We start from the raw sequence: 19,542 nt of genomic DNA, 5'->3' as shown, positions 1-19,542 counted from the left end.
AACCCAGCGCCGCGGCTGTTGACTTTGGGATAACCATGGCTACGACACGGGCTATGTGAACCGCCACTCCCTCTCCTCGCGCAGACCTCAGCGACTTGGCATGGATGCTGAGGGAGAAAACATCAAGCCTGCTGCAGAGCAGAAGGAAAGTTTAACTGGCTTAGAGAAGATCCCTTCCAATTGACCCACGATACCAGAACTTCTCGGTAGAGACTCCTCGGCCTCCGCGGGTCCTTCGCACCCCGATTCCCTGTGAGCTGCAGACCTGCAGGATCTGCTCTCCTGCTGGCGCTTCACAGAAACAGTTGGATTTTCCCTTGAGAAACGTCCCCGCAGCCTGGGTGTTGCCTCCCCAGCGTGAGAACAGCATGTTCACCATATGCACACATCCCAAAGAGCCTCCGCGCAGCAGCAAGCTTCCCCGAGAGGCAGCTCCTTTCTCGGGGGAAATAACTGCCTGAGCTAGAGAGACAGCAGGGACTGCAGCAACAGGACAGGGACAGCCAGGGACCGGCYGTGCTAATGCTCTGCTTCAGCTGAGTGTGTCTCGCCAGGCACTGCAGAGCACCGGACCTGAGCGTGGCCTTGTCCCCGGGAGCCCCAGTTCTGGTTCCAGGGACAGCAGATGACCAGCACCAAGGGGAGCAGGAAGACCCTGCCAGGCCCAGATGAATTGACCAGATCTACCAGCTTAGAAGGGATTAGATGTTCCTAGATGCATGGCATGCGAGTGCTGAGGTGACAGATGAGCCCTAGACACGCAAGGGAGGCAAACACTCACCAGCCCGGGAAAAAGGGCATGAAAATCCCCCGGAGCAGTGCACCAAGCACTGCTTTCCTGCTTGCCTTTAGCAACTSGGCTGCCCTTCATCAATGCTAGGACAGAGCAAATGCTTTCTAAAGAGCATCAGCTTCAACAGCCAGGGTTGAATTCTCCTTTCAGTTATAATTCTGCGGCCACGGAGCTGCAGGAAAGGTGCTGAGCCCCGACTGCCATGAGTCAGCCTGCAGCCACGGGGCTCACCTGCACAGAACAGGTTAGACAGGCACCTGCTGCAACCGCTCGGCACTSAGGCGCGGTCAGCGGGGACCTCCTGCACGTCCTGCTCCTTGGGCTCGCATTAAATCCTAGCACTTGTTATAGGGGTGGTGAGTACCTTCGTGCTGCCGTGGCGTGGATTCCCGCGTGGAGACCGGAGAGCCTCTGTGCAAGTGGCTGCCGAAGGCTGTGCTGTGCCCTGCCTGGTGCTCCTCGTAGGCAAGGGCACTTTGGTGCGGCTTTCCCGGCTCAGGCACAATCACGGGGGCCCCTCTGGCAATGGAGCCTCCCGAGTTTGTCACCGGGCTTGGCCTGTTTTTCAGGCTCTCTTCGAAAGCTCTCTCCAGATTCCTTGCGTCTTGCATGAGCTCCAGTGAGTGCACAGAGTGAAAAGTCCTCCCAGGACTGCCAATGATGGAGCGGACGTCGTGCTTTTTGGTGCTTGTCGAGGAAGAGCTGCTGTCATACTTCAGTGGGGTACCCTGGGGACAAGAGGCACAGCGAGGGCAGGTCAAAGGGATGCAGTGGTCACCTCCCAACAACTTTCAACAGGGCTTACACTTCCTAGTTCAGTGGGACCATACATCAGCAACATCAATTTGCTTGTCAACGGCAACAGCCACCAGGGAACAGGGATAACAGGATGGTACCGAGCAGGGCAGGGTGGGGTGCTCCTTTTTCATGCCTTGCTGTGCCCCAACAGGATGAGGATGAGTCACTGCTAAAGGCTGTCTGTGCCCATCACGCCTCGCTCCTACACATGCTGTGAAATGAGGTAGAACTACCAGGTGCCATGGGAACCCTCCAAATATTTGGAGCTCAACACGAGACAGCATGCCACGTTTCACCCTGTGCAATTGCCTTGCTGGGTTGCCCATAAAGGGAAGAGGCCAAGACTGTGTGTATCCAGAGTCACAACTGCTGAGGGCACTGGGCTGACTCTGGCCTTAAGCTAGAGTCTTAAGCAGGAGCCAAATTTGGCCTCCTGAACACGCCTGCATGGGTGGAGCATCGCTTTTCTAATGCGTCAAGGAGGGGCTGAGCTCATTCCCCTGGGTTTTGTATTTATCTGCTAGGGAAGGAAAGGAGAATGTATAGCCAAGCAGATATACATTCTGATCAGTGACCCATGTGCAGCTCCTGAAGTCTCTCTTCTCTCCTTTGAACTTAGAAAGAATCCCCTAGGATGTGTGTAAGGAGGACAGCTTGAGTAGGATGGATCACACTTGTGGTGCAACGTGCCATACGCTGTTCACCCCAGACTCACCTGTGTAATAGAGCCTTCCTTCAGAGGCCTGGTCAGAGAGATGTCTGGCGTCCGCCTCAGCTCTTCCCTGGGAATCTCATGGATTGATCTTCCTGCTTCTTTCACCGTGGCAACCAGGCCTTCATGGGCTGGTTTCATTTTCAGGGGAGTAAGGCCCTCGTGAGACCTGACCTTGTAGGCATCAGATAAGTCCCTTGGTGGAGTGTTTTCCCTCTTGAGCTGTTTGGCTTCTCTTCTGAGGTAGTCCTCATGGGCCTCCACATAGGACCGAGGTATTCCTGCAACCCACCCGAGGAAATGATGCAATGGAGTGATCCCCAAGGCAGACACCGGGCTCTCAGTCCCCAGGAGATGCTGAGGCCAAGGGGATCTCTAGCTAATGTGCATTGCTCAGGGATCGCGACCCAGCTGAGCATAAACAGCAACTACATCACCAGTGCAACAGGACATGCTCACTTCTCTTGGCAGTTTCTGGACCCATTTTGCACTACCCTAAATCTGCCTTCATGTGAGTAGCTGGGAATTTTAACCCTGACTTCAGTGGGAGATGAGTTAAGTAGAAGTTGAGCAGGACTCAAAATCTCGCTTTGACCACACAACTGAGGCTGCAGAGATCTGCAGTCAGACCATGACAGGTCTGTGTTTGGTTCTTCCTGCTCTAACCTGACAAATGAGGGGCCAATGTGTAAGAACATCAGCAGTGTAGCGATTTTCACACATTACCTCTGGCTGTGGCCTTGCTCTGCGCGCTGGCATTACCTTGTGTTATCGAGCCCCGGATGTGATGCTGTTCCTTCAGGTTATGAGGACTGTGTCGGTCTGGAGGGATCGCCCGACCCATTAGACCTAGGACAGATCCAAGAGGAAGTGTCAGGCTGTGACACAGAAGTCTGTTTACAATGAATACACAATAATGGTGCTACCAGAGGATCTTCAGACGATAAAAAAAAACGATTTTGAAATGACTTAATTTCTCTTTTTAAAATGTGTTGCCTTTTTTGGTAATCCTGAAACTGGAATACTAGGTCAGAAAGCAAAGGCAAATGGGCGAGTGCATACCCCTTGCTTTTCCATGCTGTCCTGTTAGGACATGCCATGGGACATAACTAATCTCTGTTACAGTAGTTAACTGACACTAGCTAACAGTAGCTGGGTGGCACCTATGGAACATCCTAATGATAAGAACATAGACATGGGAAGCTGCATAAAGTAGACAAGAGTTAAGATGGGCTTTCTGAATCTCACTGTGGGTACTGCACTGGTGAAAGGTTTCGCCCAGACCCACCTTCAATGCTGGCAGATAAGGGATCACGGGCTGATAAACCCCTGCTGATCCTCCCCTCCATCATATCGTAGGTCCGCTTGGTTCCTGTGGGCTCGTGCGAAGCTCCGGAGCTCCTGCTGTCTTCTTTGGGACACTGGGAAGCAGCAACACCACCTGGGAAAGGGAACACAGAGAAGCAACATCAGGAGCACGGAAAGTCGGGACTTGCTGAAGGAGGGCGTTTACTACTGTTTGCATATTTTGCTGAAAGATCAGATCCTATCTGAACAACAGCCACTGTTTGGCATTGCAAGCAGCATCGCACAAGGTTGGCTTCCAAGAAACGCATCTGATGTCTTCTCTCCTCCCTGCCTGCTTCAGATTCCAAGTCCTGTTCCTCCTACTTGGGTAGGAGCATCCACCCTGCCCAACTCCCTTCCTCCCCCTTGCTGGCCAGATGTAGGCAGTGAGACATCGTGGAGCAAGATCAGCTCTGCTGCAAGTAGCTGTAATTCCCACTGAACTTGGCCCTGTGATTCTGGGGATTTTTTTTTCCTGTTTGTTTTGATTTCTGCTAGACACCTACTGCTTGGGATGTTGTCCAGCCTTAACATTTGCTGAGACACTGAGACACTCCCTGGGTGAGAAAAACAGGCAAAAGAGGGGGTGAAGCAAAGCAGAGCAAATGAATTCCTTTGAAACAGCAACGAGCGTGTGTGAGCGGGACAGGCAGCGAGAAGTCCCACGCACCAAAACAGGCCTGAGGGAGCCAGTCCCGGACTCGCTGCAGGACCAACCACGGCCTCCTCCAGCGCGGGAGGAGATTCTTACCCAAGTCCAAGGCACGGGAGCTCTCCYGAGTCGCCAGCTCCCTGCCAGTGCAACCCAGGCCATGCCAGGCCATTCCAGGCTGTGCCAGGCTGCCCCACGCGATGGGCTGCGCGGCACAGGCTGCCTGCCCTCGTCTCTGCCCTGCCAAACCCATCCCGCCCCTGCCGTCCCATTTCCTCCAGCGAGGGCTGCAAGCTGTGAATCTCCCCGGCGCTTCCCRAGCCAGCTGAATGCCCCGTGTTTATGTAACGAGCTCTAGGCTCTGATGTTGGCTTGGAGAGAGAAACGCTGCTGCCCATTATCCCTGGCCTGCTCTCGGCTGCCAAGAAATGCCAGTGCCCTGATCCTCCTCTTTCAGGGCTACAGAATGTGGGTTATACAATTAGAGAAAAAGGAGAAGTTAAAAACATTATTTCCATCATCGCAAATTGAGAACAAAAGTTCTCGTCTGCCAAACCAGCAATTAATAAAATGGAATCATTACAACCCTCACACCCACTACCAGTTTCCACAGTCAGCACCCGCTCAGTCCAAAAAGGATCTGGGGAATGTTCTGGGAAACAGGCGGTGGATCTGGCCCCGAGCTGCCGTCTCAGACTCCTGCAGCGGGATAAAGCCGCGGGTTGGGAAGCAGCTGGGCACCCCGAGGGGGGACGATCCTGCACCCTGGCGTCACAGCACATCTGCTGCGAGCAGCCCTTCCGCACAAGGGACAGGGTCCCGGGTCCCTTTTGTGCTGGGGGGAAGCAGGAGGCGGCTGCCCGGGAGGAGAGAGGCTGAACAGAAAGGAAACCGCTCGGCAAACATGTCCCTTGCCTTGCACAAGCCATTCGCAATCACAGGCAGAATGAGAATTACCAATCTAGCACAATTCAGCTCGCACATGCTGCAGGATCTCAGCTCATTACAGCCCTTTTATTTTAAGCACCCTCATGACACTAAAGAATTTGCAATTTTTTTCCTGCCTGCCAAAATTCATAATCACCAACCATTTCAGTCTTCTAATTTCACTTATTTATTTAATCTTTTAACTCATTCTCTTCCGTACCTCTCTACCAGGATGTCACCAATGTGGAGATCTTAAGGATGGGATGCTCTTGGTCTCACACCAAGAGAAGCTGGTGGAGAAATGACACCCGGCCGAGGAACCGAATTGCCCCTTGGGGCTTCCCTCCATGCAGATGGAGGAGAAGATCCAGCCATCCCAGCAGGATGGGGAGATCTGGCCCTTCCCGGCTCTCCGACAGTACTGCAAACACGATCCTCATTCCAAGGATAAACCGGAGCCAAAGCAAGGACACATGCAGTGGGAAACAAGCCAAGAGGCGCCAAGCAGCACCCGGCCCATTGCTGACACTGAGGGATATCTGGGTTGGGGTGTCCCTGGGGCAGGGCCTGCAGCGGGAAGCACAAGGATGGGTATGGGGAAGGAGTCCAGGCTCCAGGTTTCCTTTCATCACCCCAAAGGGCAGCTCCGTGGCCGGCTCCGGGCACGGGTGGCCATTGACACGCCAGCCCTCGCCTGGCCAGGAGCCTCCTCGTGTCTCCGCTTTGGAGACCAGCCTCGTTCCACTCTCAGCCCGGGCAGTCTGGATCAAAATAGCCCATTGCACAAACAAGTCCCCAAACTCTTCCTGCCTTCTCCTTGGGACGAATCCTGCCAAGCATCCCAAAGGGCATGGGGACACAAGCCTCCTGTTGTGACCCTGATCAGGGGGAGAGTTGACAGCGACCGTGGGCAGGCAGAGGAGGCAGCACTGGAGCTGGAGCCTCCCAAAGGCTCCAGTTTGGCCACTTCTACATTGAGCCCTGAGAAGATGGGGCTGGGAGGAGGTCTCCATAACTCAGCTCGTCCTCGTCCCTGCTCCGGGCGAAGGGGAGCCGGGCTCCCCGCCAAGGGCAGCTGCAGCCTGGAGACACCTGACCCAGCTCACGGTGCCAGGCAAGCGCGGAGGAGTCATTTCCAGCTTCACTGGAGATGAACATCTGCTTATCTCTAGTGGAGGCCACCAGGGCTGGCAGAAGGGCTTTTACGGCCGGTGCTGCTATGCGAGGAGCAGGCGCAGAGGCGGCGCGAGCAGCTGGTACCGGATGCTGATAGTGTGGCCCGTGACCGTGGCGAGGTGGCCGTCACCGCACGGCGCTGGGGACCCTCGGCAGCCCCTGCCTGCAGCCTGTTTGCTCTGCTAGCCCGCTCCCTGCGCGGGCAGCGGCTCGGCCTGGTTAACGAGTGATGCTGAGCACGCGGCTGGCGCCGCACACGGGGCGCTGYGCAGGGCCTCAGGGTCCCAGCACCTCTGGGTGCTGGGCTGTGGCAGCAGGCCAAGCATCCCTTGGGATGCAGAGGTCCTGGGGAGCRGGCAGCGGTGCCATGGGGAAAGCGAGGCAGGGTGCTGCTGTGTCCCGAGGGGATTCCCACAGCGGGGCAGGGACRGCCACACGGTGCCCAAGGTGCAGAAGCTGCATGGGCAGCACGTCGCGGACAGTCAGCGGGCGCCGCGGACAGKCAGCCCCGAGGGCTGCCACGTGCCCAGCGCCACTGCCGCAGGTCCTGCTGTCTCCCATGCTGGGCAGAACTGGCCCTSGGGTGACACCCGCCATATGGGACAGCAGGAGATGCAGCACAGGCCGGAGGGACACGGGGTGAGAGGCAGCGAGGCCGGGAGGTGCCGTGCCAGACCCGCGCGCTCCCCCTCGCCAACCTTCCCCAAACTGCTCCCACATCCCCAGCGTCACCGCGTGTGCCCGCGGCGCCCAGCACGCAAAGTCGGGGACACGGACTCACCGTCATAGGAGAGCACATGGCCTTTCTTCCCTTCGTAAATGACATGTCCCTTGGGCATGGCATCCTCTCTCACTTTCTCTGCTCGGCTGGGGCTGTCTTCTCCGATTATCCTGGTAATGGTTCCTTTGTACAGCACTTCTGCCGGGGTGCCCTTGGAAAGCCACCAAGATCCATATTTAACAGTGTCACAAGCAATTAAGCAAGCAAGCGCTCGCACACACAGGAACACTCTGTTCCAAAAGGGAGGCCGGGCAGCGGGGCGAGCGCGCCCGGCCTCCGCTTCCTGCCGCGGCCAGCAGCGAGAAATTTGCAGCTTAATTATTGATGAGGACAATAAGGATGAGCGGTAAAAAGGTACGTGATTTGTGCAAGGTTGCTGGGAAGAGGCCCAGGGGGGCGAGGGCAGTGTGGAGGCAGAAGGGAGCGGGGGCGAGGAGCCYGCCTGGCCCCGGTGCCCATCCCCACGCTCGCCCTGCGCCTCGGGGCAGCCCAAGGCAGCGGCTCTTTCCCCCTCTGCTTCCCYGCACTTTGCAGAATAAGCTGCTCCCATCTCCCAGGTGTGAAGGACTGGCTGGCATTGGCCCCTACCTCTCCTTCAAGCCCCCTGCAGATGCATGTCCCGGAGGACCTCACTGATGCTTAGCACCCCAGGGTGGCCACCGYGGCCTTGCCAAGCGTGGCCTGGATTCCCAGGGGCTCCTAGGTACTAGTGCAGCCCTCCTTCCTGTCACAGGGATGGCAGTGGGAAGAAGCTGTCAAAAATGAGCCCTCCATCAACACCCACCTAACTGGGAAGCTGTGGGAGCCATTTGTCCAGAGCCACGTGCAGTGGGAGAAGGCAGACTGGGCACGGGCACGTTCTCCTTCCCCATGCAAGGCAGGGGATGCCCACGGCAGCACCAGCATCGTGGGTGTTTTACTCCAATGCTCGGGGAGAGACTATTTCCTCCCCGCAACTCAGAGATGTCTCTGCTCTGTGTCCACCAGAGCCCMACCGTCCCCCAGACCCTGTGGTGGCCTTAGGGACGAGCCAGCGYGCGGGGGCAACACCCGGTCCCGGCTTTCCTGGCGCAGCTTTCCCAGTCCCAGTCCCAGGTAAGTCTCCTTCCTTCCGCGGACGTGCTCAGAGGGGATTTGAAAGCAAGTGATGACAGATGGTTTCAGAGCAGAGAGCATATATTCAAGATGTGCCTTCTGCGAACTGCATGAGTAATCTGAGATCACGTATCAGCTCTGGGACCGGGAGCTGTGGYGGGAACGGGGGCTGCTCCGGAGCGGGAGGAGAGGGAGGCAGCTCCATGGCTCCGGGTGGCTGCAGGTACCGTCCGCTTGGCTGCAATGGGGCAGCCGCAGCTCCAGTTGGGACCTCATTCCCGAGCCAAAGGAATTCTAGATGGATTCATTAGTTGGGTGTAAACCAGGGTCTAAACAACYGCTGCTCATGTCCTGAGCTTCACGCTCAGCCCTGACTTGCCATAGCTGCCAGAGGGGCATGCAAGGGCATGGAGCACGAGTTGGGGTTATTTATAGTCCTCAACCATCCACTTCTGGCAGCTGTGGGGCACAGGGCACCAGGCGAACTGCGCCTCTGCTCTGCCCCAGGACTTGGGCCCCGGTCCCCAAGGCCACAGGGAACTTGCTCAGCCTCCTCAAGGGAGGCAGGCAAAAACCTGAGTGCAAGTGGCTTTAAATATATAAATGATAGTCAGATAAAATCCCCACAGGACACAGATTTTTCTTTTTCTTTTTTTTTTTTATGCTCTCCACTCTGTTACCAGATGAGCAATAACTCACACCGCAAAAACTATCGCCCGCTTGCCAGCTGCTCCTCGGAAGATGGATGGTGGAGATTAAAGCCAAAGCATCTTCCTGCTYGAGAGAGCCTTTGGGCAGGACCCTGCCAGGAGACCTCGTTACCTGACGCGCACCCCGCGGCCTCCCCGGTTCCCTGCCAGCGCCGGGCCCTCCACCCAGCTCCTCTCTGCAGCACTTCCCCCACCTAAAGCTGCTTTTTGGGGTTCTGGGCAGCTACTTAAAGCTAAGGGGATGGCAGGGGGTACGCCAAGGCACTTACATGCGTGATGGACCCTCGGTATGTGATGGGCGACTCCGGAGGCGGCCGGGACGTGGGGGTTCCCTTGGTGATGCTCCCTCCCGAGGCAGGGCCGAGGGATGTACCTGCGAGACACAAGGGTTGGTGCCGGGTTTGTCACGCAGCCCAAAGCCCTGCAGGGTGGGGAGCGCTCCCGACCAAGCCGGAAGGATCCAACCCAACCTCTGCGCAGGGGAAGCCCTCAGCGCCACTTCTGCTTGAATCCAACGTCTTGCACAGCCCTTCCCACCACGTCCCCCGGGGGACCTTGCCGAGCTTGGAGCACGAAGGCGGAAATAACTTTCTGCGGTTATTCGGAGGCCACCATCTCCCTGCTGCCTTCAGCCTCGGGCTGGGCAGATTTATAGGCCCAGCAAAAAGGAGGGCCCGTGTCAGCCTCTCCTGATACGATCGCAGATCTCCAACGAGATGCAGCGCGGGGTGGTTTGAGTTCACTTGTGTGTTATCTGCCCTGGGCTGGTGCCAATCCACTGATGTACTCCCCGCATCTGACTGCATTCTGGTTTTCACAAACCAGAATTTGCACTTAAAAGCAAGGCTTGTGCACTTGTTTTCTTCTTCGGAGCTACAGGGAGAGCAAAATGGGAGGGCTCRATTTAAATGAAATGTGGTCCCAGCCCAGCTGCAGCACTAATAGCGAGGAGCCTGAAAAGCAATTAACGGCATTTAAACAGGTCTCGCTTTGCTGTCTCGAGCAACGATTGCGAGGTGCCCCTTAAACAGAAAAACAGAAAATTCCTGCCAGCACTGACACCCGAGGCCTTGATTCTGGGAGATGGCTGGAAACGTCTTGGCATCCATCGGAAATGTTTTACAGACCTATCCAGCCACCCACTCTGGGAACGAGGCCATCAGGAGAGCAAAGAGGCACCTTCAGCTGGGCAGAAACCCAGGAATCGAATTAGGACTTAGCAGGCGGGCAGAGCCGGCGGCGGCGCTTGGCACCTCATCCCTGATGCCGTGTCCCGCGCCCGCTCCGCACTCACCCCGCAGGATGGAGCCCTCCGCAGCCGGCTGCATAACCAGACTTTCCGGCTGGTTGGCCTGGCTTCTAGGAGAAAGTTGTTCCTGCTTTACTCCAGGAAAAGGCACTGGAAAACATTAACCACGTATCGGTTAGGACATGGCCCGGCTCCACTTGCTTTTGGCAGCTCCAGCTCGGTGCTTGCATGGCTTCCACCTGCCCTGCACCTCCCCAGTGGGCGTTTCTGGCACTCCCTTGGGCACTGGGAGGGGAACTGGTGTTGGAAAGGGCCAAGGACCATGGTGCTACCAGTTCCTGGGAAGCGGGGGCTGCTGGTGCCTCCTCGCATGGCTCCTGCCGTCGGGACGGGGTTTCCTCCCTGCAGCCACAGTTGCCCAACACCTCATGCTGTTAAGAAATGCTTCCAAATGTGCAGACTAAACACGTTCTTTGTTCACTTCAGGCCGTTTACTCTTTATCCTACCAGCCTGAGAGAACGGCACTGTGTTTCCTTCCTTCAATCACAGCTGTAGCTGGAGGGTATTTCTAGCTGGGGATGTGTTCCTGACAGAGCTGCCGCTTCCCTGCGCTGCACGAATTTAGCTCCCTCCATCTCTCCTCTCCCAACGGACTAATCCTTTCATCCTCTTATCAGGTCTGGTTCCTTCTGCACTTCCTTGGTTTTCATGGCACTTTTCCTTTCCCGAGTGAGACACTGGGCCACAGCACCCAGTCCATCGGGCAGCAGCCCTTGCAGGGCCCCYGCTGCACGGGATGGACTGGAGCAGGGCAGCAGCTCCATCTCCCTGAGATACCTCCAGTTGTTGGGACCAGCACAGTCCCGCAAGGCTCCTGCCACACCAAGGTTCATTTGAAGCCATCATAGATGGGCAGGCCTGAAGAGCAACCCACAAGCGCCCTCCCCTTGACTCCTGAAGTCCCCCAGTTTCTTACCCAATTTCTTGGGGTCCATGGTCAGCGGCAGGCCCATGGCGATGGAGCCAACGGGAACCTTTGCGTGCTCGGAGCTGTACGGGGTATGGAGCTGAATGGGCATGCCCTGGGACACAAGAGGAGGGATCAGGACGTGCTCCCAGTCCCCTGCRAGGGGTCTCTGTGCTCGGCCCTGCTCCCTTACCTGTGAAATGGACCCCACGGGTCTCTCCAGCACAGAGGGGTGCTTAGTGGAGGAGATGAGGGGAGGAGGGTTCGAGATGCTCGTCAGCCTTTGCAGCCCGGACCGAGAACTGTCATGCAAGTTTAGTGGGATGGGGTGTCCTGAGGGGGGAAACACAGTGTTAGCAAGGCCAAGGAAAGACAAAGCAGCAGCATGTAAAATACGAGCAAAATAGTGCAAGTGACCGAGCGAGCAAGCGATGGACATGGGAAACCGGCTGCCTGTGACCCTGGCCTGGGACCYGAGCTGCATCACGGCTTTGCAAAGTGGAATAGCTTCTTTTACTCTTCCCTTCCACAGCTAGAGGCTGTTCTGCGTCCAACCTCTGAGCCCTGCAGCCGCGGAKGGACAGCAGGCAGGGAGCAAACCTGGGAGCTTTGGACCAAGGTGGCTGTGGGAGCACCCCGCGTGTCCCTCTGTCATGAAGCACGTTCCCAACCACACACGGGAAACCTAGCTGGTCCTTCCCGGACCTCAGCACCGCCAGCTGCTCCACCAAGGGAAAAACCAGAGGTGTCAGCAGGTTTATGTTGAAGCCTCTTCTCTCATCCAAGAGAGAAGGGCTGCACTGATTTAAAGAAGTGGTCTGTGATGCTGGTTGCAATGGCAGCACCTGTCCTCAGCCTTGGGCCACGACAGGCAGCACGCACAGCCACACAGCACACACGTGCACGGTGGGACGGCATCCACTTGCCTGGAGGGTTGTACTGGAACAAGTGGGGCTCCGCCTGGGGAGAGGTTTTGATCACATCCCGTGGGTAGGACAGCACGGGAGGCCAGCACGAGGCTGCTGCCTGCTCTGCGCTGAGCTTCTGAGCCTCTGCAATGGACGAGAAATGCGTTGGCTTCTCTGCAAGGGGAACAGAAAGGGCACAGTTTGCCGAGCGGCACGCGAGGTGCCCCATGGACGTGTTGTCTCAGCACGGAAAGCCGGGCACAGCGCCGGGAACCCGCACGCTGCCAGCACCCAGCACCGCGCCAGCACCCGCCTCCAGCGCACGGGCACACAAGGCTGCCCCCAAACCACTCGGGTGGCTCCTCTGCCTTCGCTGCACAGCTTGGTCGGGTCCCATCAAACCGCACACGGGGCTGGGGGCACSTGGGGCGCGCGGTCCCCCTTCCTGCTGCGGGGCACAATGGGGAGCAGGACACGGAGGGAACCAGCTCATTTCCCATCACATTGCAACACAAAAGCTGGACCCTTCTTAAAGGACGGCTGCTGACTATAAACAATCTGCAGGATGCTGGAACAGACCAGGAATAAAGGCGTCAGCTTGTTGGACAACCTGGGAATAATGCGCTCTGCTTGCAGTGACCAGATGTTCGCTGAGCACCTGGGACAACTGTGCTTTATGGCTCAGTCAAAGGCAAATGAAGATCAAGAGGAGCTCATGGACGCGAAGGCAGGATGTCCCCGCAGGGAGTGAGGCTGCTTTTTGTTCCAGTGCAAAGCACCAGGGCCCGAGGCAGGAAAGCTTCCTGAAATTACCTGGCTCCCGTTATACTGGATGCCACACTGCGTTCACCCTGACTATATATATAWAAAAAAAGCTGATTCAATGCCCAAAAGTGCCTATAGTGCATGGAAAATTCCGCCTGGGATGTTTAGAGCAGCTCCCTTCTCATCCTGAGCACCAAAACTCGGCTGTGCTCTGCACAGAGRCCCTTCAGCTGCCACGGGTGCAGCCTTGCAGACAAACGCTCTGCTGCACAGATGGATGAGAGCGTCTTCTCTTGAATGGATTACAGGCAGGTTTGGGAGGATTTGCTTTTAATCGATAARCACTTAATTTTGCACTGCCCTTTTCCCCCAGACCCACCTGTGTAATGTCTGGAGTGACCAGAAATTGGAAGCCAGGCCGTAAACAATAGCAATCACAAATGAACCCAGCCTTTAACCATCAATTTTTGATAAAAATAGATGCCTGAATCCTGCTAAGCTTAATAATAGGGCAAGTAGATTATCAGAGGCCCAATTTAATGAGGCTTTACTGCATTATCGTTATTAATGCTCAGTGTACTCAGAAGCTGGGAGATTATTCTTGTCCTCTTCAGTGAGACAAGAAATCCATTCCGAGCGTGCAGCGCTGCCCCGGCGCACGCAGCTGCAGCCCGGCGGGGCTGGGCCGCTCTCTTCCCACCCCAAATCCCAGCGAGGATCCCTTCGTCCCCCCAGGATCACAGGCTCTCAGGCTCTCCCTGATTTTCCCCCAAACGCTCCTGGTTTTCCAGCGCTGCAGTGCATGGGAGTGGAACCTGGGCCGGCCGGCCCGAAGATGCTCTTGGAAGCCAAGGCAGCGCGAGCCAAGCTTTTGTGCACCCTGGATGGCTCTTGGAAAGACGCGTCCTCCTCCCCTCCCCATGGGAGCTGTTCCCTCCCCTGTGCTCCTCTGGAGCCTATGAAATGCGGCCAGTTCCTAATTGCCCCCGCATTAGAGCGTGGCTATAACTCATCCAGCTTTTGATAAAATAGCACTTACACGGGGAAGAGAGAGTTCCTATTACCGTTTATCAAGCCCCTGGAATCGGAGCGAAGGAGTCAGAGTTTATACGATCCGTCATCCAAATTAATGCTCTTGGCTTCCCATCTCCTACCAGGGCCAAATTAAACACAACTAAATCAGCACAAAACATCCCGCTGGCTTTCAAAGTGCCGAGCGATAACCCAAGAAATGCCCGGCAGCGACTCAGCGAGGGGGGAAAAGGGACCCGTGTGCCCGGGGCCGCGATGCGCGCGGGGCCGCCCGCCCTCGCCAGCGCYGCGGGCACCGCGCCGGGAAGGGCAGCGCGGCGGCCAGGAAGGTAGAGCTGGGCTGGCCGCCCTCCAAGGCGATACGGATCCCGCCAGGGCCCTGCGAGGCAGCCAACGCCTCGGCCAGGATGTGTGCAAGACTTTGCTTTGAAGCAGATCCAGGGCGCCGTGAAGGATGTTGATCTGCGGAGCGGCTGCAGGAGTTCGCGCTCTCGTAGCGGGCAGGGCCTCGCTGATGCGGGGATGGAAAAGGGGAGCTGCTTGGAGCAGCTCGCGCCTTGCCGGGAGGAGGCCGTCCCGGGGCGCCGCTGGCACAGAAGGGCTGCTCTGGTCAGGGCTCCGCAGGCAGCGCAGACTCCCCCACGGACGCATTATCCAGGCGGACTGTGCGGCTGCCATCGCTCCAGCTCCCCCATCCCGAGCCGTGGTCTCCTCCGCCGGGAGGCAGGGACCTCTCAGCTGCTGGGTGAGTCAGAACCCGTGTCCCGTGCAGGAGTTCGGGACGTGCAGATCACTCAGYCGGAGCCCATGGAGATCCTTGTAACCCTGCTAACACCCCCACGCCAAGCTACACAGCCCCTCTGCCGCCAACCTGCGTGGCACCACACGTGTGTGCRCCTTGCAGGGGGGAAACACATTAGTCTCAGTACATGGTAGCCTCAAAGCATGACAGAAGTGTGACGGCAGAGGTAGCCCAGAGAATGAAGTGCTTCATTTTACTGGTGCTTTGGGGAGAATGAAGCTGCTCAAAATGCACTTGGATGTTAGACTCGCATTTAACAGTGATGCCAACAGGTGACGGTAGTGGAGAGGTTAAGCTCCAAGCTGTGAAACCCTGCACTGTACTGAAAGCAAACAAGTCTGCCCGATTTCAAGCTGCCCTCCTTTCCTGTGGCCAGATGCCAGCGACGAGGAGCTCCAGGTTCAAGCACTGGTTGTGCCGCACACCTCGCTGGGAAGCCCAGCCCTGCCAAGGACTCCAGCGAGGGAAGAGCTCGGAGCTGAGTACCCGTCGCTGCAGGGTGAGCGCTGGAAGGTACCTGCTCTGCCTGCCTCACAAACACAAGCCTCTCAGGAAAAGCTCAGCTGGAGGCTTTACTGCATGGGTGGCATCTTGGTGACCTGTGGCAGGCTCCTTTCTGCTCAAGGTGAGCAGCTGCCCGAAGGACACCTCCAACTCTGRATAATCCGGTAAAGTTTTCCAGCTGCGTTCAAACTCCTCCTATCCTGGGGTGGAATCTAGTGCCAGCGACATCACACTCACAAAGCCTGAATTCCCTGCTCTTCACTGTGCCACAGTGCTGCACGTCCACACTCGACAGCTCACGAGCTCTAGTCTCTCAAAGCAACCAGGCCCCCAAAGTGCTCAAGGGCYGTCTGAAGTGCAGCCTGGCCACGAGGGGCAGGGACACAGACTTCGTACCAGAGCAAATCGACACTCCGAGGAAAAACACATTTAGAGGATGGCCTCATCATGACTTCCCGATTCTCCTTAACCTTGATCCCCAGGTGCTCAAGCTAATAACACTTCAGATGCTCCATGGTGGGAAACTCTGAATTGCTCATTAGGCAGCCAAACGGCATCAGAGCTATTCTGAGGAGAAAGCACGGGGAATCTTTACAGGAACCTTTGGACTCCGAGTCACAGTATTAGCATTGATTTAAATGAAATAATGGTCCCTGCTGAGCATTAAAAGCATTCTTTATAAAAAGCCAGCAAGGTAGAAAAGAGCCATTGTACCCAGAGCCCTGGCATCCCTCCAGGTCCCTTTGCTCTCCAGTGAATGGTAGAGACGCTAATAAAGGCAATCTTCACCTCCTCAGCATTCGACACTAGCCCGGTGTTTGCTGTGGGCTCAATAAGACATGATGTACTGTCTAATGAACACGGGAAATTAGCCGTGCCTCCCTGCTCCTGCTTCGAGACACTATTAAAGCACTTTCAAGGGCTGAAGCCAACTTCCACCCGAGAGAAGGAAGGCTGCTGGCTGCAAACGGCCGCACGCCCCATGCGCTTGCGTGTGGGTAAATACAGATGCAGAGCCCCTACCTTCCTTGTCCCCGACCGCTGGGCTCCTGCTCTTGCCCCGGGGGCTGCTGCTGGGCGGCTGCGGCTCCTTCTCGGGCTGCTGCTGCGGGGCCGGCGGGAGCTTCCCCGGGGGCAGGTCCTCGCGGGCGGACTCGTGGGCTTTCGTGATCTGCTGCTGGTAGAGGGCCAGGGCATGGGGAGGCACCTGAGGCTTCACGCTTCCGCTCTGCAATATCCCCTCCGAGAAACCTTCGGAAATCTGCAGAATAGGAGGGAGAATTGGTGATGTTTGACATGTACTGTGTGATTCTGGGATTCGTTTCTGTGATTCTTACTGTTAATATCCACAGCAATCTCCAAGGAGATGGAAAATTGTTCTTCCAAGACATATCTGCCCCACACTATCACCACCAGCCTTGCCATCCCGACCAGTGCTCCAAAGCTCCCCAACCGCAGGAGGTTAAAACACAAACACAAGTATTTCCTGCTCCCACAAGAGTATCAGATCTGTTCTGGTGACACTGTGAGAGCCTTGGATTAAAACCTCGGACCTCAAGTTAAGTGTTTACAGATTTTGCAAGAAATCACATTACAGCAGACAGATCTTAAGCTGTGACATGGAAAACTGGGAGCACATCGGGAACAGATCCTGCCTGGAAACTCCAAACACAGCACATGAAACCAAGGACTTCTTCCCTCCCCACCCTGCTAATGCTCCTCCTCTGGGGTTGAACTTGACCCTGAAAGCAGTGGGGTACTTTCTGTCACCTCCCAAGCTACAGCACCAGCAGAAACGATCAGCCTGSGAAAATACACAATCTTTCAGTACTACTTCACAGGCGGAGAGGGGGAACACAGGGTTTTGCAAAGAGGAGGAGCAGAAATGCCTCCTACCTGTTACTGCTGCTCTCAGTGAACCCACCATAACACCGAGGCCCTTGGTCGATGGTTAATTATCTGTGCTGTGATCTAGAAGTGTCAAAGCTGGATCAAGCCACTCTGTGCTAGGCACAAAGAGCTGTTCTGCACTGGGGCAGAGCCAAGKGGTCCTTTGAATACACGGGATCAAGAGAAGCGCTGGGCCGGGAAGCTGCCCGCTCTCCCTTTAAAGCGATGGGAGGTAACAGTCATGTGGCAATGACAAGGTTTTCCTGTGCAGACCTTTCACTTCTTTCTAATAAAAGAGCCCCAAAGACATCCAGACGCTGCTGACAGAGTCTTTCCAGCAGCTGGGAACGTGTCGTGCACAGGAAGCACCTTGCTTGCTCTTGAGCCCCTACCAGCTCTCGCGCAACCGAGGCAGGAGATCATCACACACGTGTGGCAGGGGGAGCCTTTAGACTCCTGGGGTGCACCCAGTCCYGAATGCTCACGTGAGACCCAGCCTTGTGCAGAAGTGTGCAGGGGACACCCGCGACAGGGTACTTACGATGGGAGGAATGGCAGCGGCGCGCTGCTTCAGCTGCTTCAGGTCCAGAGGTTTCTGCGGCGAGGAGTTCAGCCTGGCATCGCTGGCCGTGTTGAGCAGGCTGGGCCTGGGGGACAGCAGCCTGAACACAAAACAGGAGTCGGCCCGGGCAGYGTCAAGGACGAGCCCCATCTGGTGACTCCCCCGTGCCCTGCGTGACTCTGCTTTCTGCTGCTGAGCCTCAATCATCTGCTCTTCATCAGCGAAGGGCAGAGTGGAGCACTGCTCAGCCGCTCGGGTTTCCAGCTCTGCCAGTTGCTATCCCAACCCCAGGAGAGCCTGCTGGGACAGGAGCCACCATTCCCCAGACTTCAGAGTCCCCCACAGGGCTGCCTGTGTGACAGGAGGTCGCTCAGCAGCAGGGGGACAACCCCACAGAAGGTGTCCTGTGCTGGGACTCCAGCAGTTAGAGCCCCGGAGTCCTGGATCCCAGCACAGCAGGGAATGGCTCCTCGCTGCCTGTCGGAGCATCACTCCCTCCTACACAACAGGCACCAACAGGGGCGAACGGGTGCAGAKCTCTGCAAGACCAGGGCGACTTCTGCAAGGAGTGGGGAGGCCAAGGGGAGACGGAGAGCACACCGGGATTCAGCTCCTGCTCGTGGAGAAGACAACTCCCAGAGGATTCCTTCTCCTTACCCCTTGTGCAAGGCACTTCTGGTGAAGTTGCTGCTCCACACTAAGCCTGAGGGAGAAGTGGAGGCTGGGATGGGAAGGGAAGCTCCAGAGCAGGGTGCTCGGTTCAGATTTCCTTTGGGCACCGTGCCACCCTCGGGAGCTGCTCGCCCTGCACTCCCAACCCAGCCTCGCACGCCCGCTCATGGCCTGTCCTCTGTTCCGGAGCCTGGGAAAATGACCACGCGCGCACGGCTGGGGCGCTGGGATCTTAGGGAAGACGGGAGGCTGGATTTCGATGGGATTTGCTGTTCGGGAGGGCTGTGCTCAGCCCCCTGCCCTCTCCCCCTCGGCAGAGCCTGAGAACGCAGCCGTGCCGAGCGCGGCAGCCAGCGAGCAACAAGCAGCCCGTCCCGCCTGTATCTCCCAACGCGGAAAAGCGGGATTGGGGGCATCCATGGGGATCTCTGCCTCTGGGCCCATGCTGCATGGASGGATTCACTGCTCCACGGTGGTACTAGAGCTGAGGGGCTTTTCCCTTCCCAACCCATCCAGTACCCATCAGGGCAGGTGGGCCCCGCTGGTGCCCCACGGGAAGGGGACAGGGACAGTGACAAGGGCCCTAGGTCAAACCCGAGATGTTTCTGGCTCCTGGAGCTGGGATGAGACCCCAAGGGCTGTGTCTCTGCAGGAGATCCTCGCTGTCTCTCTCTCCCCACTGCCGTTTGTTGAAGCCAGCCTCCTGGCTTTTTAAGGTTTACAGCTTGATTTGTTTATTTTAGCTGTTATTTCCCTGCTCTCTTCAGCCTATAAATTTCAAGGTCACTCCGTGCTCACCCTTGGATGAATAAACATGTGTTGCTGGGCCATGTGAGGGGAATAAATACATCAGCGCGCTGGGCCAGCCGCGGCCCCGGCGCACGCGGGGCGGGACGGGGACCCGGCGCCGGCGGGAGCGCCCCGCGTGCCAGGGCAGACCCGGCGAGGGGCGGCTGAACGGCCCCGGCCCTGCAGTGACAGCACCGGGCACAGCACCCAAAGGCTGCTGAGATGAGTGGTCTGAGGGCTCCGAGAGCTTCAAGCCTCTGGAGCAGAGTCCTCGCAGCATTTGCAGAGCGCTCTGCCTCCTCACCCTGGCACCTGGGGCTTTCAGAGCCAGCCTCTTGTCCCCACGGTCCCTAGACACTCCGGTCGCCCATTCTGCTCCATAAGGGCAAATTCCCAAGCTCCGTGCACGC

The 19,542-nt window shown here is 57.0% G+C and overlaps 1 protein-coding gene across 2 annotated transcripts in view; it reads right to left on the bottom strand.

Annotated features, from left to right (window-relative positions):
* Window positions 1-19,542, bottom strand: part of NCOR2 (nuclear receptor corepressor 2) — a 128,971-nt gene that overhangs the window by 15,638 nt on the left and 93,791 nt on the right. For both annotated transcript variants that reach the window (XM_026037608.1, XM_026037607.1), the window contains exons 20-31: window positions 17,651-17,771; window positions 16,243-16,480; window positions 12,135-12,290; window positions 11,402-11,541; window positions 11,218-11,323; window positions 10,286-10,390; window positions 9,261-9,364; window positions 7,187-7,337; window positions 3,592-3,744; window positions 3,066-3,152; window positions 2,307-2,584; window positions 1,158-1,521 (exon numbers count right to left, since the gene is read on the bottom strand). In XM_026037608.1, the coding sequence (XP_025893393.1) occupies window positions 1,158-1,521; window positions 2,307-2,584; window positions 3,066-3,152; window positions 3,592-3,744; window positions 7,187-7,337; window positions 9,261-9,364; window positions 10,286-10,390; window positions 11,218-11,323; window positions 11,402-11,541; window positions 12,135-12,290; window positions 16,243-16,480; window positions 17,651-17,771 (2,003 nt within the window). The remainder of the gene's footprint in view (window positions 1-1,157; window positions 1,522-2,306; window positions 2,585-3,065; window positions 3,153-3,591; window positions 3,745-7,186; window positions 7,338-9,260; window positions 9,365-10,285; window positions 10,391-11,217; window positions 11,324-11,401; window positions 11,542-12,134; window positions 12,291-16,242; window positions 16,481-17,650; window positions 17,772-19,542) is intronic.

Source organism: Nothoprocta perdicaria, unplaced genomic scaffold (assembly GCF_003342845.1).
Source record: "Nothoprocta perdicaria isolate Ctin4 unplaced genomic scaffold, notPer1 scaffold_2, whole genome shotgun sequence".
NCBI lineage: Eukaryota > Metazoa > Chordata > Aves > Tinamiformes > Tinamidae > Nothoprocta > Nothoprocta perdicaria.
The sequence above is the reverse complement of the archived record's forward strand: the minus strand, read 5'-3'. Positions and strand labels throughout refer to the sequence as shown.